This window comes from Kogia breviceps, chromosome 11 (assembly GCF_026419965.1).
Source record: "Kogia breviceps isolate mKogBre1 chromosome 11, mKogBre1 haplotype 1, whole genome shotgun sequence".
Classification (NCBI taxonomy): domain Eukaryota; kingdom Metazoa; phylum Chordata; class Mammalia; order Artiodactyla; family Physeteridae; genus Kogia; species Kogia breviceps.
The window spans coordinates 85,339,641-85,362,385 of record NC_081320.1 but is presented as its reverse complement, the minus strand read 5'-3'; the positions used below and the strand labels follow the sequence as shown (position 1 = coordinate 85,362,385).

The 22,745-nt window shown below is 37.4% G+C and overlaps 1 protein-coding gene across 3 annotated transcripts in view; it reads left to right on the top strand.

Moving 5' to 3' along the window:
- The window catches only part of UBXN2A (UBX domain protein 2A), a 44,655-nt gene that overhangs the window by 16,589 nt on the left and 5,321 nt on the right, over positions 1–22,745 (top strand). For 2 of the 3 annotated variants that reach the window (XM_067008041.1, XM_059079222.2), the window contains exons 2-6: positions 1,219–1,273; positions 8,803–8,941; positions 14,473–14,579; positions 17,405–17,542; positions 18,717–18,875. In XM_067008041.1, coding sequence (XP_066864142.1) covers positions 1,233–1,273; positions 8,803–8,941; positions 14,473–14,579; positions 17,405–17,542; positions 18,717–18,875 — 584 coding nt within the window. In that variant the 5' untranslated portion in view covers positions 1,219–1,232. Of the gene's footprint in view, positions 1–1,218; positions 1,274–8,802; positions 8,942–14,472; positions 14,580–17,404; positions 17,543–18,716; positions 18,876–21,369; positions 21,759–22,745 lie in introns of those variants that run through there. The other variant, XM_067008040.1, reaches the window with a different exon arrangement.

The window sequence follows — 22,745 nt, the reverse complement described above, 5'->3', positions numbered from 1 at the left end:
GGATACGTATTATCCCATCAGGCAGCTATATCATGACCATTTACTTTGTTTTCAGTTTTTCCTAATGGATAACAGCTGTGGCAGACATATTTTATGTATATAGCTTACATTGTTGTTCTTTTAATTTCCCAGAAATGTGGAAGGAAGATCATAGTCAAAATATTTATACAGCATGTAAATACATCTGGTCAGTCTGCTTTCCCCCAGAATTGTAAGAATGAGCTTATATTCCCTATTTTTATTCCTGTCTTGCCCCTAGGTTCTTCTGACCATTTATTTTTCTGGTTTTTTTTTTGTTTGTTTTAGATTCCATATATATGTGTTAGCATACGGTATTTGTTTTTCTCTTTCTGACTGACTTACTTAACTCTGTATGACAGACTCTGCAGACCTACTAGAGAATGGACTTGAGGATACGGGGAGGGGGAAGGGTAAGCTGGGACGAAGTGAGAGAGTGGCATGGACATATATACACTACCAAAGGTAAAATAGATAGCTAGTGGGAAGCAGCCGCGAGCCGCGCATAGCAGAGTGAGATCAGCTCTGTGCTTTGTGACCACCTAGAAGGGTGGGGTAGGGAAGGTGGGAGGGAGGGGGATGCAAGAGGGAAGAGATATGGGGACATATGTATAACTGATTCACTTAGTTATAAAGAGAAACTAACACATCATTGTAAAGCAGTTATACTCTAATAAAGATGTTAAAAAAATATTGACAATAAAAATCTACTTTGGAAAAAAAGAATAAGTTTATATTGATTTGATATTTTGTTACTATTGGAGATAAGTGAAATGTTTACATTCACTTTTGTTTGTTATTAAAGCATACATTATTTTTCATCATAAATTTTTTTTTTTTTTTTTTTTGGCCGCGAGCACTTGCAGGATCTTAGTTTCCCAACCAGTGATTGAACGTGGGCCCTTGGTAGTAAAAGCACAGAGTCCTAACCACTAGACCGCCAGGGAATTCCCCTCATCATAACTTTTATGAAATCTTTCTTTTGTCAGATTATCCAAATCCAAAATTTACTTTTTATTGCTTTACTTTAAGTGAAAGTGACAGCTTTGAGTTAGGTCACTTGTTCTTAAGACCCATTTAGTGCTACTTTAGGAGTACATAATAACTTAATGGCAAAGAATCTTAATGCATACATTGGAATGAATTTATTTAAAATACTTTATTAAGAACTTTACCTTATTTTTCTTTTTACGTTTACAGTAAGGCAAAAGAGAATGAAAGAAGTAGATAATCTTGAAAGTATAAAGGAAGAATGGTGAGTTAATTTATGCATTTTCTTTGTTATTAATCCCTTTGTTACTGTCTTTCTCTATTTTTACATTTCACTGACTTAGTAGGTTTTCATTATGATTATCTGTTAACTACCTAATAGTAATGTACTTTAAAGTTTTTTTTTCCATAGCTGCATTAAATGGATTTTAGTGAAATTATATATCTTTTTGTGATTAATTTTTTTAAGTGCTAAATTTCTCTCTGCCCACATATTATTTCTGTTATTTAAGAGGGAAATTAAAGTAACTATTTATTACTTCATTAGCCTCTTGTGTTATACTATCTTGAAGTCATAGTGGAAATATAATGGGTTTGGAATCAGATAAACCTAGGTTTGAATCCTATCTCTGTCTTACACTACTTCTCTGGCATTTGAGCAACTTAGGTAGATTCTTTGAGCTTCAGTAGCTCATCTAAAAAGGAAGAGGTGTACATAGGTACCTGAAAGGTTTTTGTAAGAATTAGATAGCCAATTTAAAGCACTGAGCATCGTATTAGCATATAGCAGGCACCCAATAAATGGTAGATGCAAAGTCTGTCGTTCTTATTATAAAAATTCTTTATTCTCACTTCTCTGAAGTGGAATATTTATTTTTGTATTATGTTCTTTGTTTTAAATACTTGAAAAGGTAAATATCTTTCATTCATAGTCCATTTAAGGAGACAGGTAAGTATTTACAAATACTTTGTGAACACTTTCTATATCGAACAAATATTATTTATTATTTTTTCACTAGAGTACTTACTGTTTTATATAAATATCTGATATTAACTATATAATTGTGAGGTTATGTCAGGAGCCCCTCAGGCTGCCTCCCGATATGATGATTTGCTTAGAGGATTCACAGGATTCAGCCTGTAGTCATACTTATGACTAAGCTTTATTGCAATGAAAAGATACTTTGCAAGGGGGTGAAGTCCAGGGGAAACCAGGCATAAGCTTCCAAGAGTCCTTGCCCAGTGGAGCCACCAGGACACAGACTTAATTCCTCCAGTAATAAGTTATATATAGCACATGTGAGATATTGTCTACCGGGGAAGTTCATTGGAAATGAGCCTAGGGTTTATACTGGGGACTAGGCACATATTAAAATTCCATACTCTCATGAAAAAAGTAAGAAGGATAGCAACAGTTAGGTCTGCTATGTTAACTCTTTTCTACACAGAAATAAGTTGAATGGCTGATTTATTTATTTGTTTGTTTGTTTGTTTGTTTTTGCCTCACCCTGTGGCTTGCGGAACTTCCGCAACCAGGGATCCAGCCCGTGCCCCCTGCATTGGAAGCGCGGAGTCTTAACCACTGGACCACCATGGAAGCCCCAGTTGAATGACTAATTTTTTTTTTTTTTTTTTAATTTTTGGCTGTGTTGGGTCTTCATTGCTGTGCGTGGGCTTTCTCTACTTGTGGTGAGCTGGGGCTACTCGTTGTTGCGGTGCACAGGCTTCTCATTGTGGTGGCTTCTCTTGTTGCGGAGCACAGGCTCTACATGTGCGGACTTCAGTAGTTGTGGCTCACAGGCTCTAGAGTACAGGCTCAGTAGTTGTGGCACCCGGGCTTAGTCTCTCCACAGCGTATGGGATCTGCCCAGACCAGGGCTCAAATCCGTGTCTTTTGCATTGGCAGGCAGATTCTTAACCACTGCACCACCAGGGGAGCCCTGAGTGACTGATTTTAAAGAGTAAAATTAACTTAGGACTTCTAACAGTTTTGTGGAGACGTAATTCACGTACCATATAACTCATCCATTTAAAGTATACAATTCAGGGACTTCCCTGGTGGCACAGTGGTTAAGAATCCACCTGCCAATGCAAGGGGACACGGGTTTGATCCCTGGTCCGGGAAGATCCCACGTGCCGCAGAACAACTAAGCCCGTGAGCCACAAATCCTGAGCCTGCGCTCTAGTGCCCGTGAGCCACAACTACTGAGCCCACATGCTGCAACTGCTGAAGCCTGCACGCCTAGAGCCCATGCTCCGCAACAAGAGAAGCCACTGCAAGGAGAAGCCCACGCACTGCAGCGCAGAGTAGCCCTCGCTTGTAGCAGTGAAGACCCAATGCAGCTAAAAAGAAAAAAAGTATACAATTAAATTCTCTGTCTCTATAGATTTCCTTATTCTGGGCATTTCATATATATGGAATCATAGAATATGGGGTGTTCTGTGACTGGCTTCTTTCATTTAGCATAATGTTTTCAAGCTTTATAATGTTATAACATGTATCAGTACTTTGAATTTAAATAATTAGTAAGGGGCTTCCCTGGTGGTGCAGGGGTTAAGAATTCGCCTGCCAGTGCAGGGAACACGGGTTCAAGCCCGTGCACCGCAACAAAGAGTAGCACCCACTTGCTGCAACTAGAGAAAGCCCACATGCAACAACGAAGACCCAGTGCAGCCAAAAATAAAATAAATAAAATAAATAAATTAAAAAAATAATAATAGGGGCTTCCCTGGTGGTGATGCAGTGGTTAAGAATCTGCCTGCCAATGCAGGGGACATGGGTTCAAGCCCAGGTCCGGGAAGATTCCACATGCTGCAGAGCAACTAAGCCTGTGCGTCACAACTACTGAGCCTGCGCTCTAGAGCTCGTGAGCCACAACTACTGAGTCCACATGCCACAACTACTGAAGCCCATGCACCTAGAGCCCGTGCTCCACAACGAGAGAAGCCAGCACAATGAGACACCCGCACACCGAAACGAACAGTAGCCCCTGCTCACCACAACTAGAGAAAGCCTGCGTGCAGCTATGAAGACCCAATGCAGCCAAACATAAATAAATAAAATAAATAAATTTATTTTTTAAAAAGATAATAATAAATAAATAGCTGCCTATACAAGAATATTAGTAATAGATTTTATAATTTTCTTGGTAACAAAAATAGATTTTGTTAGAAACAGCAGTCTAGTAAAAAATGAAAAGAAGACTGATTCCCTAAGTGTATCAGTTGCTCAAAGATTATAAATGGTGAAGATCCATATTTACCATATGTGCTTCCAAAACATAAACAGATGCAAATCTTTCACCTGTTTGAACAACAGCTAGCTGATAACCTTATTTATGCAAAGCACAGTAGTGAATGAGAAAGTGAGCAAAAGAGGCGTTTCTGAGCCAGGATAGATGTTTCGTATTACCTTTCCTGAAGTTTTTGTACTTTTTATTATTAGAGAAACCCCTAGGACTTCAAGACTATTTACTTAACGTAACCCCTTTGATAATCTGGTTTCAAAGTTCTGAAGAAGAGTATTGATATTTGCATCACAAAATGATAAGTAAAGAAAAGGATGACAGATTAGAAAACAATGATAAAATAATAAAGTTGTTTGTGTATATTTAGTACTGATACACTGTTTTTAACTAGAGTTTACATTTGGGTCTGTTCTTTGTGTTATACAGTTCTGTGGAGTTTGACAAATGGTGCTAATGTGTGTAACATTGCACTTTTAATTCCATATACCAATTGTTAATTGCTGGTATACAGGAAAGCACTGGCTTTTGTATATTAATCTTGTGTCCTGCAACTTTGCTGTAAATGCGTATTAGTCCCAAGAGTTTTACACTGTTGTTGATTCTTTTGGATTTTCTATGTAAACAGTCTTGTTACCTGCAAAAAGACAATTTTTCTTCCATCTTGACCTGTATTTTGTTTTTTTAATTTCATTTTCTTGTCTTACTTGTTTAGCTAGGATTTCCAGTATGGCATTGAAGAGGAGTGGTGAGAAGTGGCATCCTTGTTTTGTTCCTGCTCTTAGGGGAAAAGCATCTAGTTTCTCATCATTAAGTATGACATTAGCTTGAGGGGGGGGTTCCTCTCTATTCCTAATTTGCTGAGAGTTCTTATCGTGAAGAGGTGTTAGATATTGTCAGATGCTTTTTCTACATCTGTTGATATGATCATATGATTTTTCTTCTTTAGTGTGTTGATGTGCTGGGTTACATTGATTTTCTAATGTTGAACCAGTCTTACATACCTGGAATAAATCCTACTTCGTTGTGGTGTATAATTCTTTTTATATATTGCAGGATTCAAAATATTAGTATTTAGTTGGGAATTTTGCATTTTTAAAAAATATATATTTATTTATTTATTTGGCATGCTGGGTGTTAGTTGCGGCTCAGGGAATCTTCATTGCCATGTGTGGGATCCTCGCTACGCACGCGAGATCTTTAGTTGTGGCAAGCGGGAGGCATGCGGGATCTAGTTCCCTGACCAGGGATAGAACCCAGGCCCCCTGCATTGAGAGCACAGAGTCTTAACCATTGGACCACCAGGGAGGTCCCAAGGATTTTGCACTTATGTTCATGAGAGTTTTGTCTGTAGTTTTCCTTTCCTGTAATTTCTTTATCTGGTTTTGGTATTTGGGTAATGCTGTCCACATAGAATGTGTTAGAAGTATTCCCTTCCACTTTTATTTTCTGGAAGAGATTATAGAAAATTGGTATCAATTCATTCTTAAATGTTTGATAGAATTCACCAGTGAAATCATCTGTGCCTGGTGCTTTCTGTTTTGGCAGATTATCCATTATTGATTCAGTTTCTTTAATAAATGTAAGCCTATTCATATTATCTATTCCTCCTCATGTGAGTTTGGGTAGATTGTGCTTTTCAAGGAATTGGTCCAGTTTATCTAAGTTAATCAAGTTTGTGGGCATCCATCTCCAACACACTGTACTCTGAACCTCTTAAAAGCCTAGACTATTTCTTATTCATCTTTGTGTCTTCCCCACCTAACATATTGTAGGTACTCAAATATTTGGATGACTTGTGTTAGCTTGATAATGTTTAGTAGAATTTATATACCAAATATGTATGATAAAGGACTAAAACTTCAGCTACTCTGGATGCTCAGCTTTATCGGCTTTGTACTTAGTAGTTAGTAATTAAGTATAAATGGCTTTCTGAACAGAAGAAACAAATACCAGAAAGTACAAAGTGGTTGTAATGACATTATATCTAACATTTAAGAATTTACTATGTGCCAGCATGTGTACTGGTACATACAGTATACCAGGTATAAATAGGCCTTTATGTGTATTCACATTTAATCTTCACAACAACCATGTGAGATAAGTGGTAATACTAAGACATAATATGGATTGTCTTAAGAGTATATATAGAGAGAATTACCTAGAAGAGTAAAAAGAATATACCTAAATTAAAAAGTTGCCCTGCTATCAGCATTTTTATTTTTTTAGTTAATTATTTTTTTGGCTGTGCTGGGTCTTAGTTGTGGCGCATGGGATCTTCTTTGCGGTATGCAGAATCTTTAGTTCCGGTATGTGGGATCTAGTTCCGTGACCCGGGATAGAACCTGGGTCCCCTGCGTTGGGAGCACAGGGTCTTAACCTCTGGACCACCAGGGTAATCCCTGCTATCAGCATTTTAATAACAATATAATAGTGACTCTATTGAGAGACAGTCTAGCACAGTGATTAAGAGTAGAGGCATATGGGCATTAGGACTTCCCTGGTGGTGCAGTGGTTAAGAATCTGCCTGCCAATGCAGGGCACATGGGTTTGAGTCCTGGTCCAGGAAGATCCCACATGCCGAGGAGCAACTAAGCCCATGCGCCACAACTACTGAGTCTGTGCTCTAGAGCCCACGAGCCACAGCTACTGAGCCCATGTGCTGCAGCCACTGAAGCCTGCGCACCTAGAGCCCATGCTCCGCAGCAAGATAAGCCACCGCAATGAGAAGCCTGCACACCACAACAGAGAGTAGCCCCCACTCGCCACAACTAGAGAAAGCCCGTGCTCAGCAACAAAGACCCAACGCAGCCAAAAATAAATAATAAATAGATAAATAAATAGAAAAAGAGTAGGGGCATTAGTAGCCTGAGTTCTGTTTCCAGCTCTGCCTCCCAATAGCTTTGTGATCTTGGTCAAATTGCTTAAGCTTTTTCTGTACCTAGTAAATGAGGATTAAAAACAGTATGTGCTAGGGAGGGTGGGGGGGAGGGAGACGCAAGAGGGAAGAGATATGGCAACATATGTATATGTATAACTGATTCACTTTGTTATAAAGCAGAAACTAACACACCATTGTAAAGCAATTATACTCCAATAAAGATGTTTGAAAAAAAAAAAATGTGCCTTTTAGGTCACTGTGAAGATTGAAAGAGTAAACACATGTAAAGTGCTTAGGAAAGTTCCTAACATGTATTAATAAATGCTTAATAAATATTAGCTATTAAGAGAGCTTTATAACATATCATGGCTAGGAGCATAGACTTGGAAGACAGATTAACAGGGTTTGAATTCTGTTTCTGCCACTTACTAGCTGTGTAATCTCTAACATGTAACTTAACCTCTTTGTGACTCATTTTCCTTATCTATAAAATGTGGATAAAAATATCTGCCTTGCAGATCCTGGCACAGTGTAAGAACTATAAAAGTATTGATTTTTATCTGAGAAATTATCTCTCAGTACATTTATGAATTTTCTATGTGACTTTAGAAAAGATCAACCAGAAACCATCCTTTTATCAAACAAAATCTTAGGTAATATTTCTTACATGACAAAATATAAACATACACATACAAAAACAGTAGATGGGGTGGGAAAAATGGAGGAAGGTGGTCAAAAGGTACAAACTTCCAGTTATAAAATAAGTCATGGGATATGTACATCATGGAGACTTTAGTTAATAACACTGTACTGCATATCTGAAAGTTACCAAGAGAGTAAATCTTGAAAGTTCTCATCACAAGGAAAAAATTCTGTAACTATGCATGGTGATGGATGTTAACAATTAACTAGACATTGTGGTGATTATTTTGCAGTACATACAAGCATTGAATTGTTATGTTGTATATCTGAAACTAAAATAATGTTGTATGCCAGTTGTACCTCAATTTAAAAAGAAAGAAAGAAAAAAACCCAGTAGAGTATTAAACCACTACAGATGAAAGTCTTGAGTGGGAAATTTCATTCTGAAGTGTGCAAAGGAGCAAAACTATGATTATGACTATTCCTCACACCTTACCACCTTTAGTTTCAAGAGTGCTTTGTGTTACCAAAAAGTACCTAGTAACCCTCTTTAAAGCCATTTGAGAGCTTTACAAAGAACACGTTTTTTTACTCTGGACCAGTGGTATTCAACCTGGTGCAGTTTTGCCCATCCCACCCCCAGAGGCCATCTGGCATTGTCTAAAGATGTTTTTTTTTATTATAACACTGGGGGGTTGGGGGATGTCCATGCTACTGGCGTCTAGTGGTTAATGGCCACAGATGCTGCTAAACTTCCTACAGTGTACAGGGCAGCCTGCCCAACAAAGAATTAACCCTCCCCAAATATCAATGGACTGAAGTTGAGAAAACCCTGCTCTGGACCACAAGTGTTAATGACTTCCCAAGGCCAAATATCTACTGTGTTAATTCAGAAGAGAGTCTCAACTGCAGGCGTGGAGGTAGCATGTCAGTTCTAGATCCTTTAACTAGAACAATTTGTGTAAATTTTTAGAGAATTAGTGGTTAATAGTGCTTCTTTTTCTTTTTTTGTGTGTGTGTGTATAGGGTTTGTGAAACAGGATCTGACCACCAACCTCTTAGTGATAATCAACGAACAAATTGTGAATATTTTGTTGACAGCCTTTTTGAGGAAGCTCAGAAGGTTGGTGCCAAATGTCTGTCTCCCACTGAACAAAAGAAACAGGTAAGTGTCCGTAAATTTTTTCTTTCCCAGTGCTTCTCAAAATATGGCCCTTTAGAGGTCAAAATTGTTTTCATAATAATAGTAAGATATTATTTACTTTTTCCACTGTGTTGAGTTTGCACTGATACTGCAAAAGCAATGGTAGGCAAAACTGGCACCTTGGGAGGAATTGAGGTAGTGACACCATTCTGTACCAGTAACTACTGTATTCTTTCCTTGAACTTGCAGGAGGAAAAAACACTCGTTTCAATTAAAATTTTCCTTGATGAAGCAGTAAAATTTACACATTTCATTAAATCCCAACTCTTTAATACACATCTTACAAATATTCTATGTGATAAAATATGAAGTGTATGTAAAACATTTCTACAATATACAGAAGTATCTTAAGGAAAAGTACCATTGCTTGAGATACAAGCTGAACATTCTGCTTTTTCATGGTGTACTATTTTTACATGAAAGTGATTTACAGACAACTAGTTTTTCAGTCTTGGATATTCTGCAGACATTCTCTCAAAATGTATGAAGTAAGTCCGACACTTCAAGGGAAACAACTTACAGTATTTGTTGCAAATGATAAGATGATTTTATCAACTTTTTAAAGTGAAAGTAAGAATTTTGATAAACTGCCATCATGCACTTGGCAGCTTCCCAAAACTTAAAAGATATTTCTGATAGGATTATTGTCATATTAATAAATGTACCTTTAAGTTTCAGATTCCATGTTCAGATTCTCAACTAACTTTTTTTGAATAAATTTATTTTTTATTTATTTGTTTTTGGCTGCATTGGGTCTTCGTTGTTGCACGTGGGCTTTCTCTAGTTGCAGCGAGTGGGAGCTACTTACTCTTCGTTGCAGTGTGCATGCTTCTCATTGTGATGGCTTCTCTTGTTGTGGAGCACAGGCTCTAGGCACGCAGGCTTCAGTAGTTGTGGTACGTGGGCTCACAAGCTGTGGCTTTTAGGCTCTAGAGCGCAGGCTCCGTAGTTGTGGTGCACGGGCTTAGTTGCTCCGCGGTATGTGGGATCTTCCCAGACCAGGGATCGAACCTGTGTCCCCTGCATTTGCAGGCAGATTCTTAACCACTGTGCCACCAGGGAAGTCCCTCAACTTTTTTTTTTTTAAATTGAAGTACAGTTGATTTTAAATGTTGTGTTAGGAAATTCCCTGGCTGTCCAGTGGTTAGGACTCTGAGCTTTCCCTGCTGAGGGCACGGGTTCAGTCCCTCTCTGGGGAGCTAAGATCCCACAAGCCATGCGGCATGGCCAAAAAAAGAAAAAAGTTGTGTTAGTTTCAGATGTACAGCAAAGTGATTCAGTTTTTTATATATATATAATATATATATCATATATAAATATATATGATATATATAATATATATAAAATATATGTAATATATATATTCTTTTTCAAATTCTTTTTCATTATAGGTTATTACAAGATAGTGAATATAAGTTCCCTGTGCTATGCAGGAGGCCCTTGTTTATCTATTTTATATGTAGTAGTGTTTATCTGTTAATCCCAAACTCCTAATTTATCCCTCACCCCACCTTTCCCCTTCGGTAGCCACAAGTTTGTTTTCTATATCTATGAGTCTGTTTCTGTTTTGTAAATATATTCACTTATATCATTTTTTTAGATTCTACATATGTGTTATCATGTGGTATTTTCAACTAACTTTTGAGATACTACTACTTACTACATTTTGATGTAGTATTTTGGAAAAGCTATTAAAATGCTTTTTGCAACTACATATCTGTTTGAGGCTTGATTTTTTTTTTTTTTTTTTTAAATGTACTTCAGTCAAAATGCCATATCACAGCAGACTGAAGGCAGCAGCAATTATGAGAATCTAGCTGGCTTTTCGAAGTCAGACATTAAAGAGATCCCTTTACTCTAATTTGCCTTTAAAATTTTTTTTTTTTACTATATCTTTTATTTATTTGGTTGCACTAGGCCTTAGTTGTGGCAGGTGGGCTCCTTAGTTGTGGCATGCAAACTCTTAGTTGCGACATGCATGTGAGGTCTAGTTCCCTGACCAGGGATCAAATCTGGACCCCCCTGCATTGAGAGCTCAGAGAGAGTTCTTTAGTTCTTCAGACTGAAGTCTGAAGGACTTAGGTTGAAAAATAGCAGCCCGGTTCCTCCATGGCCATATCTAATTCCCAGAGGTAATCACTACCCAGAGGTAGTCTTAACTATTTCTTCTCGTATAAAGACTTTATTTCTAATAATATACTAATAATGATAGTTCTTAATTTTTTAGTTTTTTCAAATTATGTATTGACTTTTTTGAAATAGAAAGTGAGAATTTAGCTCTTATTCTTCCTTCCCCTCATCCCCAAACCACCTCCTCTCATTTGACTAACATAATTATATCATAATTTGGGATTAAATCAATTATCATTGTTTATAACTTTATGACTTTGTAAATACTGTAGAGCATCACTGAGTCATATAGTGTGTTATGATACTTCTTTTCCTGACTGCCTTTTAAATTTTCATTAGAATTAATAGTTTTTTCCCTTCCATATTGCCTTTATTTTCTTTGTGCCTGTCGTTAATTCATCCTTGAACTCTGATAGAAGGCTGTATCTTTTTCCAGTTGTTTGAACATATTAGATAATTTTACCACTTTAATTTTTTCTGAAGGATAACTGTGGTGAAGCCCTTCTTTCTCCAATGTCCTCTAGGGGAGATATACTGCTGCTGCCCTGGAATCTGTGATCCTGAGCACTTTATTTATCTCTCCTCTCACTTCTGGTGCACTGAATTCTGTGCCTCTCCCAACCCCTACCCTGTATGTTTCCATTTTTATGAAGCCAGTCTTGAGGTGTTTTATGCAGAAAGTACGTGTAAAAAGAGTGCATGGGAAATGGATGGGTTGAAACCTTGCACACCTGAATTTGCCTTTATTCTGCCTTCACACGTGATTGATAGATTGCTATTTTGGCATCTGAGCCTGTGTGTGTGGCATGTTTTTGCTCCCTGCAACCTATTTGAATCTTTTCTTTAATCTCCTCATGTTCTGATGGGCCTTGGTATAGATTCTTTTTCATTCATTCAATACAGAAACTTGTATTTTACTCTTCTAGGACATTTTCTCATGTTGCTTCTCGATATTTTGCTCCCCTCTGTTGCCTGTCTCTCTAGAATATTTTTTCTTAGATAATGGATCTCTTGGACTGAGTCTCTTATTATTTCTCCTGTTTTCCACCTCTTTGTTGTTTTGTTCTATTTTAATTGTAATATTTCTTCAACCTTATATTCAATCCTTTTATTTAATTTCCATTTTAAGTTTCTAAGAGCTCTTTTGCTCCCTGAATATTCCCTCCTACTCCCTTTCAAACATCCTCTCTTATATAAGTGTATTAATTATCATTTTTGGATATTTAAGTTTCTTCTGTTTTCCTCAGTGTCTTTTTTTTGTTTTTTTGGCCCATGCAGCTTGTGGGATAGTTCCCTGACCAGGGATTGAACCCCGGGCCCTCAGCAGTGAAAGTACCGGTCCTAACCACTGTGCTGCTAGGGAATTCCCCTCCTCAGTGTCTTTATGTGCTCTTTTCCTATTTGTTTTGTTCTCATTCTTTTCTTTTTTTTTAAATTAATTTTTATTGGAGTATAGTTGATTTACAGTGTTGGGTTAGTTTCTGCTGTACAGCAAAGTGAATCAGTTACACATATACATATATCCACTCTTTTTTAGATTCTTTTCCTGTATAGGTCATTACAGAGTATTGAGTAGAATTCCCTGTGCTATACTGTAGGTCCTTATTAGTTGTCTGTTTTATATATGTGTTAATCCCAATCTCCTAATTTATCTCTCCCTGCCACTTTCCCCCTTGGTAACCATAAGTTTGTTTCCTACATCTGTGACTCTATTTCTGTTTTGTAAGTAAGTTCATTTGTACAATTTTTTTAGTTCTCATTCTTTTCTGTGAGTACCATGAGAGCAGAGTCTTGGCAGTTTGGTTATAGGTAAAAAAAAAAACAGGTAATATAGTATAGTGGTTAAGAGTATGGATTCTAACCCCAGCTCCACCCTTACTGACTATGTAATATTGGGCAATTTAATGAATCTTCTGTGTTTCTAATTTCCCATCTATAAAAAGTATAATAATAATACTCACCTTGTGTGAATTTTAGGAGGATTAAATAAATATATGTAGGGAAAGTACTGTAAACAGTGTTTGGTACATATAAGTGTACACACAAGTGCTCTCTCAGATAAGTACATAGACAGACAGATAGCTAGGCAGGCAGGCTAATAATATATGCTATCATTATTGTGATTGTTTTCCCTAACATCTTTTTTTTTTTTTTTTTCTTTTTTTTTTGCGTTACGCGGGCCTCCCACAGTTGTGGCCTCTCCCGTTGCGTGGAGCACAGTCTCCGGACGCGCAGGCTCAGCGGCCATGGCTCACGGGCCCAGCCGCTTCACGGCATGTGGGATCTTCCCGGACCGGGGCACGAACCCGTGTCCCCTGCATCAGCAGGTGGATTCTCAACCACTGCACCACCAGGGAAACCCCTTAAATGGTTTTTTTGTTTTTTTTTTTTTTTTTTTTTTTTTTTTTTTTTTTTTTTTGCGGTATGCGGGCCTCTCACTGTTGTGGCCTCTCCCGTTGCGGAGCACAGGCTCCGGACGCGCAGGCCTGGCGGCCATGGCTCACGGGCTTAGTTGCTCCACGGCATGTGGGATCTTCCCGGACCAGGGCACGAACCCGTGTCTCCTGCATCGGCAGGCGGATTCTCAACCACTGCGCCACCAGGGAAGCCCCCTTAAATGGTTTTTAATCAGTCCTTCTGTGTTCAGCCTGAAGCATCCCTGCATTCTACTGTATTTCTGAACCTTTCTATATTTCTACAGTGCCTTTTTTGATTGAATGAGTGAATAAATAATGTTCTTAGGAGGTGATCAACAAGATGTTGAGAGATGAAATATTGATAACAGTAACACTGATAGTTTATATTTGAAGGAATAGCCATTAATTACTCATAGTTTTTTTTTTCCCCCTTTATTATTCTTAATGTTCAAAGTCTAATGTTCAAGTCATTTCAAAGTCCTTCTCTAACTGTTGAGAAGTCTGTTCTGGTCAGAAAGCTTTAGTGTCCTATAAGACAGGGCACAGAATATTTTTGCAAATGACCTCTCTTAAAGAAAATTATTAGTGAATTATTTAAAAATATTGTTCATTATGAACCATATTTTATGTGTACATTATAATTTTTGATATTTTACATTTGAAGCTTGCTGTTAAGAATGGTATATTTTAAAAATTTGTAGCTGTGTGTGGTGATGGATGTTAACTACACTTATTCTGTAATCATTTTGCAATAGATATGTATATCAAACCATTATGTTGTATACCTAAGACTAATACAATGTTATATGTCAGTTATATCTCTATTTTAAAGAAAAGATTGATACATAAAATATTCACTGATAGAAGAAAGTTTCAAGGGACTTTTAGTTTATTAGTACATTTCATTTATTAACATGATGTATTTTGTTTCTTACTGCTTTGCAGGCAGATGTAAGTATAAAATTATGGAAAAATGGATTCACAGTCAATGATGATTTCAGAAGTTATTCTGATGGTGCAAGTCAGCAGTTTCTGAACTCCATCAAAAAAGGGTAAGCAATCTTTGTAAAGGATATTTTATTTATTTATTTATTTTAAATTAATTTATTTATTTTTGGCTGTGTTGGGTCTTCATTGCTGCCTGCAGGCTTTCTCTAGTTGTGGAGAGTGGGGGCTACTCTTCGTTGCGGTGCGTGGGCTTCTCATTGCAGTAGCTTCTCTTGTTGCGGAGCATGGGCTGTAGGTGCGTGGGCTTCAGTAGTTGTGGCACGCGGGCTCAGTAGTTGTGGCTTGAGGCCTCTAGAGCGCAGGCTGAGTAGTCGTGGCACAAGGGCTTAGTTGCTCCACGGCATGTGGGATCTTCCCGGACCACGGCTCAAACCTGTGTCCCCTCCATTGGCAGGCGGATTCTTAACCACTGCACCACCAGGGAAGTCCAAGAAGGACATTTTAGATATATTTCATTTGGAAGATTCCTTTTAATGTTGTTCACACGTTCCTACGCATTCAAAGACACTTTTTCTTTTATAAATTCAGATTTTTTCATAAGATGAGTTTTCTTAAAAGAACCACAGCTGTAATTTTGAAGTGTCAGGAATTTGAATTCTCACCAACCAAAATCTGACTTAAATTAATTCACTTTGCCAATTACCACATAACATCCTACTTGTCTTTTGTTTGTTTGTTTGTTTTAGCTGTGTTGGGTCTTCCTTGCTGTGCGCAGCTTTCTCTAGTTGCAGCAACTGGGGGCTACTCTGTGTTGCGGTGCGTGGGCTTCCCATTGTGGTGGCTTCTCTTGTTGCGGAGCACAAGCTCTAGGCACGTGGGCTTCAGTAGTTGTGGCACACGGGCTCTAGAGCGCAGGCTCTGTAGTTGTGGCTCATAGGCTTAGTTGCTCTACGGCATGTGGGATCTTCCCAGACCAGGGCTCGAACCCGTGTCCTCTGCATTGGCAGGCAGATTCCTAACCACTGTGCCACTAGGTAAGTCCCAATATTATATATATATATATATATATATATATATATATATATTTTTTTTTTTTTTTTTTTTTTTTTTTTTTTTTTTGTAAATTTTGACTATCTTAGGACTTCCCTCGTCATGCAGTGGTTAAGAATCCACCTGCCAGGGCTTCCCTTTTGGTGCAGTGGTTAATTATAAGAAAAGTATAAGAAAACATAGGAGTAAGGGACTCCTTATATAATATAATTAATTTGGAAGCTTTTTCCAACTAACACACACACACACACACACACACACACACAAAAGTAACACAAAAGTTGCAAGTTTGGTACAAAGAACTTTTCTAAAAGCATTTGAGAGTAAGTTGCTAAAGTGATGCCTCATCATCTTGAATACTTTAGTTTGTATTTTTATTAAAAAGGAAATATATTTTCCTATGTAACCACAGTACAACCATCTATTAAAGTATAATTTTATTACCAATTATTCCTCAGAATGTATTCAAGTTTCACTTTTTATCTTAATATTATCCTTTATAGCAAAAGCATCCAATTCAGAATTGCACATTGCTTGTAAATGTCATGTCTCTTTAGTCTCCTTCAGGAGGGATCAGTTTCTCAGTTTTTGTTTTTGTCTTTTTTTAATGACCTTGACACTTGAAGATTATGGGCCCAAATTATGTAGAATTTCTCTCAATTCAGATTTATCTGATTTCATCGTCATGATAAGATTAAATTAAACATTATTTGTAGTAATATCACAGAAGTAATGCTATCCTAACTTCTGTGTAGTAACTTGTTCTTTGCTTTTCTTTATGGTTTTTTGCTTTACTTTATAATTTTTTCATTTTATCTGGTTTTTTTTTAACTGTGTAACAGCAGTGTGTTTATTTTCTGTGTCTCCTCAACTTTGGGATATTCATCCATGTTGTTGCACATAGCTATAGTTGGCATGAATCCCAGAAGCAATATAAGAAAGATAAATTTGATTATGTAAAATCAAATGCCAAACTGGGAATACTTGTTTCACGTATATCCTGTAAATGGAATATATACATATTTCTTACAAATCAGTAAGGAAAAGATGAAAAGAGTATTTTATATGTTTGTACCATTTGATCTACTTTATAACAGAATAACAGTGTGCATGTGGTAAAAATAAATGACATATATCCATATACTAACATGAGAAGATTTCTGTGGTATATTGCTTTTTTTTTTAAGCAGTTTGCAAAATACAGAATAGTGTACATAGAGTGATACCATCTTTGGAAAAAAATATAATTATATGTGGAATTTTACTATATAGAGAGAGAAAATTTAGGAGATACACCACAAAGTTTTTTATTAGAGTGAGAGTGGAATTATAAGGACTGTCACTTTTGGGGGAGGGGGCTGTCATTTTCCTTCTTAAGTCTATATGTGTTTATATATATTTTTTTTTTTTTCATTTTTTTTTTTTGGTTTTTTTTTTTTTGCATTACGCGGGCCTCTCACTGTTGTGGTCCTCCCGTTGCGGAGCGCAGGCTCCGGACGCGCAGGCTTAGCGGCCATGGCTCACAGGTCCAGCCGCTCCGCAGCATGTGGGATCTTCCCGGACCGGGGCACGAACCCGTGTCCCCTGCATCGGCAGGCGGGTTCTCAACCACTGCGCCACCAGGGAAGCCCTGTTTATATTTTTTTATGTCTTGTTTTCTAGAACCAGCATGTAGCTATATTTTCATTTTAAAGAATGAAATAAGAGCTTGATTTTTCTCTAACTGTATTATTTTAAATACATTTAGTTTTTATTGTATAGAATATATATGCCTCTTATTTCTGTATATTTTTCTGTTCTTTTTACATGCATCGTATGTTTTTCAGAGAAAGAAAAAACATGTTAGGGGCTTTATCACTTTCTTTCTTTACTTTCCAAGGGAATTACCTTTAGAATTACAGGGAGTTTTTGATAAAGAGGAGGTCGATGTTAAAGTTGAAGATAAGAAAAATGAAGTATGTATGTCAACGAAGCCTGTGTTCCAGCCCTTCTCAGGACAGGGTCACAGACTGGGAAGGTGAGTAGGCTCATGATCTGTAATTTCCATAAGCAGAGGTTTGACTAATATTCAGCTTGTCATTATTTTACTATGTAGACCACATATATAGAGTTATCATTTCTCCCATTGGAAATGAGATTTTTCATGTTAACTTTTATGAGAACTTCTAAGTCATATTCACCTTGGTATAAATTAACATATGCTGGCACTATACTAAAAAGTCACGGCAGCCTTTTTGGTTTTGTCCGATCAAAAGTGCCTGGCTTAATGAGGACGTTGGGCAAAATTGGATGGATAAATCATCTTTTCTCCCTTGCACCCACCACTTGAGCTTTGCCATTAATGTCACAGAGTACATAGGCTAGCTTTTAGATATAGAGTTCTGTATTATAGTTACCAATGCCTTCAGCATTGTGTTCTCTGATCAGTATCTGAATTTTGAGGTAATAAAAGTGAAACAATGCCTGGTAAAGTTAGTATCAGTATCAGAACCTTTAATTATTGGGTTGGCCAAGAAGTTCGTTCGGGTTTTTCATAAGCTCTTCTGAAAAACCCAAACAAACTTTTTGACGAGCCCAATATTTTCAAACTTTGCAGTATTCATCTTATCTAATTATGCCTATGGCAGAATATGCAGAGGTTAAATATAGGATTGCTTTCATTTTTATGAATTCTCATATATTAATTATCAAGAGTGGTAAGGTATATAAATGCATATTCATCCACACATGTAAAAATATCCCAATGTGACTTTCAGAGTGATGAGGGAATACTTTGTTTCCTTTCATTTCCTTTATAACCCAAAGACTGTTCTCTACAGAGAACTTACAATTTCTTTTAGAAATTTTAACCTGGGGAGTAGGTAAAGGTAAAGTCCATGGATCTGTCAGCACTATAAAATTGTTCTGTAAGGCACTATTCGAATACATAAGTATACTCTTCAAGTATGCTTATGTAACAGTCCACAAGCGTACAAGTTACTTAGATGTGCATAATTTTATTAGATTCCTATAATCATCATGTATGATGGATATAACTGATGTTAATATCTTTATGTGTTAGGGAACAGCTGTGACTAGCTAAAATCTTCCTAAAAGCTATACTTACTGTAAAGTTTTTATGGTAATTGTTTAATGATAAAGTTCTGCTTAATGAAAAACATGCATCTGACTTGTTGTCTGGATTTTCTTAGTGCTACACCAAAAATTGTTTCTAAAGCAAAGACTATTGCAGTTGAGAATAAAAATAAGTTGTCTACTGTCCCACTAAACAGTCTGGAACCCAGCACTAATATACAGATCTGGTTAGCCAATGGGAAAAGGATTGTCCAGAAATTTAACATTTCTCATAGGTGAGTCTTCCATTTCATTGTTTGTCTGATTTGTTCCCTAAGTTTTAATTGTATTTCTTCTTTTCAGGTCAGTCAACAGCTATTCTTAAGAACTAAGGATCTTAATAAATAGTTCTCTAAACATAATATTTCATGACAATAGAAATTCTTGGATATTAATGAAGTATTTTCAGTCTGTTTTGTGGATTATCATTTCATTAGTTTTCCTGTTTACCTAGATACATAATTTTAAAAGAATTATTTTTAATATGTTTTTAAGTTGATTATTAGCATTATGTGTGTATTTTTCTGTTAATTGTAGAAAAGGAATGATAATACAGGAAAGTGCTGAAAGAAATTGAAATCAAGTTAAATTCCGTCACCCAGAGATAATGACTACTACTAGTTTGATGGATTTTTCCAGTCTTGAAATGTTTTTTCATTTTAATTAAAGTAGGAACATACTGTATGTAGGTTTCCAAGTCCCTGGGACCTCCTTGAAACTTTTTACATCTTCCCATCATTCTTTGAGCATTTTCTTGTTTATTGGCACAAAATATATATTTTTTTTTTCACAAAATTTTTTTTTCAGGTTCGTTCTGTATGTTTTCTAAGAAGCCCTGGTTCTTTTTAGTGGCCAAGGGTATTGAGGATCTGGTTACTAGGTATACTTATTGCCACCATTCCCAGGCCCTCTGAGTGGAAAGAGCTACAGGTGTCTGTATATACATACACATATGCATATATATACACACACTAACACATTTACAAATGTATTTCTATATCTTTGCATAGTGAAAACCATGAGTTCACATAGATACCTCTAATTTCAATCCACCACCACAGGGTTTATTCTAGTTTTCCCCTTTCCATATTTGTAATTAACTTCTTCACTTTCTTCAGTTTAACTTTCTTCAGTGAGAAACCTGGCTCCAGTTATTCTCAATATATTTATTATTTTTTTAAAAAATTTTTATTTATTGGTTGTGCTGGATCTTAGTTGTGGCAGGCGGGCTCCTTAGTTGCGGCTTGAGCACTCTTTAGTTGTGGCATGTGAAGTCTTAGTTGTGGTATGCATGTGTGATCTAGTTCCCTGACCAGGAATTAAACCTGGGCCCCCTTCATTGGGAGCACAGAGTCTTAACCTCTGTGCCACCAGGAAAGCCCCCAATATATTTATTTATTGATCAGTTCTCCTACATGTAACCAGTCTCCTTCTTCTACTGCTGCCTCCTCCCCAGCCTGAAAGCCTCACTCTTCCTGCTGGGTCTCTTGACACATCACATCATGCCAATGACCTGTTTGCCCTCCTGGGTGCTGGCAGTCAGTGCTGCCTATCCTCCCCCATGAGTGGTCACTCTCCACCTCTTTCTGGTTCTGACACACTGCAGTTGGCCCCTCCTTTGTATGAGAATGCTCTTTTTATTCTGCTTGAGACAGCCTGCTGTGTACCACCTCTCCTATATTCCTAACCCAATTTGGCTTCTGACACTCTGCACTGAACACCTCTTCTGTGTGGACACACTCCTAACCCTGCTCATACTGCAACCGTCCCCACCTGCCTTCCCTTACATGGGCGCCCTCCTCATGCTGTGCATGAGGAGGGCGCCCATGACACCAGGAAGGTGGGCCGCTTTCCTGTGCAGATGTCCTCTTCACTCAACCTGGACTCGGATTCCCTGATCTGGGCCACCACAACTCCCTCTCATATCTGGCCTGTATGACAGTAGGTTCTCATTATTATCTGTTTTATACATACTAGTGTATATATGTCAATCCCACTCTCCCAGTTTGTCTCACCCTACCCTTCCCCCCTTGGTAACCATAAGTTTGTTCTCTACAACTCAGGTTTGTTTCTTTTTAGGGAAATAAAATACTTTAATCCCAACTTCTTTGTCTAGAAAAATACTGGCATTTTCAATAACAAATAGTCACCTACCATTTTTTTTTCCTTGAATGACTTGAAGCATTTAAAAACCTTTGACTGGCCGATGGTATTTATTAAGTGATAATTAACCAAGCTTTGTTTTTTAATTGGAATGTTTAGTCCAGTTTTTATAATGTTTTGTAATATCCTGAACTGGTTAGGTTTAAGGCTACCATCTTGCTCTTTGTTTTCTCTTTACCCCATGTCTTTTTATTCTTCATTCCTCCTTTCTTGTCTCTTTTTGAGCTTACTGAGTATTATTTTTTATCCTCTCATAGCTTTTTAGATTGGCATTTCTTTATTCTTGTAGTATTGTAGAGATCACAGTACACATTTTAAATTTTTACTGCACAGTTCCTTTAACCTTTATTAGTTTTTTTGTATTTATATTCTTTTCCATAAGCCTTAGCCTTTCGTTATCCAATTTTTGGTACACAAATAAATACAAGTTACCATTTTCTTGATTTTTTTGGTAACCTGCACAAATTAACAGAGTGGCAATTGGTAAATTTGATTGAATGGGAAAATTCTGTCTTTGGTGATGTCATATTTCATTATTTCTTGTTTATACATTTTTTCACATTTTAGCATCTCTGAAATGGGGATGCATCCTTATAATTTCTTGTTGGCCATATGGCAGTCATGACACAATTGTCTTTGCCTTGGCATCTGCCTCAAAGCATGCAGAACGAGTGTCAGCTCAATGGAAGATCATCCCAGAGACAGTAGTGGAGCACTTTTCAAAGTACTGCTGTGTATCATCAACACACCCAATGATACAGAAGGGAGTGTTATATGGACATGTACATCAATGACTTAATCAGAAGTGATTTGAAGGATCTGAGTCTGAATAATGTTCAACTGTTAGGAATGACTTAACCATTTTATTCTAATCTTATTATGGAAGTAAGTGATTTGATGAATGTTTGTGTGAAAATTAGTTTAAAGTGCTCTTTCAATAAATATAAAAATTCTAAGTGTTTAAGAAACTATTTTGTCATAATCTGGATTTTTAAAAATTTTAGTAGTATATAAAATGACAAGTCTTAGAATCAGTGGCATCTCAGGGGGGTTTTTTTGGCCGTGTCGCCTGGCTTGCAGGATCTCAGTTCCCCGACCAGGGATTGAACCCAGGCCATGGCAGTGAAAGCCCAGAATCCAAACCACTAGGCCACCAGGGAACTCCCAGTGGCATCTTAATTTCGATGAACTGTATATGTACTTTCCCTTTCCAAATACACACGCATATACTTACACGAACATAACTTTGAGCTACCTTCAAGATTGCAGTGATTGGGAGGACTTCCCTGGTGGCGCAGTTGTTAAGAATCTGCCTGCCAGTGCAGGGGACACGGGTTCGAACCCTGGTCCAGGAAGATCCCACATGCTGCGGAGCAACGAAACCCGTGCACCACAACTACTGAGCTTGCACTCTAGAACCTGCGAGCCACAACTCCTGAGCCGATGTGCCACAACTACTGAAGCCCACATACCTAGAGCCCATGCTCTGTAACAAGGACAAGCCACCACAATGAGAAGCACATGCACTGCAACGAAGAGTAGCCCCTGCTTGCCGCAACTAAAGAAAGCCTTGTGCAGCAGCGAAGATCAAATGCAGCCAAAAATAAATAAATAAAATTTTTAAAATCACTGTTATTTAAAAAAAAAGGTTTCAGTGATTATATTACATTATAGTGTTCATTATACTAACTGAAATCTACCTGCACTGGGTTAAGAATTTTCTTAACTGGATTTGAAGCACAGCCTGATGTGGTATTGAAGAGATACAGCCTGTGTCTGTGTAGGATTACTGGTTGGACCATTTCTGATCCATTCAGAGCAAGATATGTAGATTTTTCTGTTATAGAAACTTTCAGGTATATGCAAAAGCAAAGAGATGATATAATGATCCATCATCATTCAGTTCCCACTGAACTATGTTAAGCAAATCCCAGACTTCATAT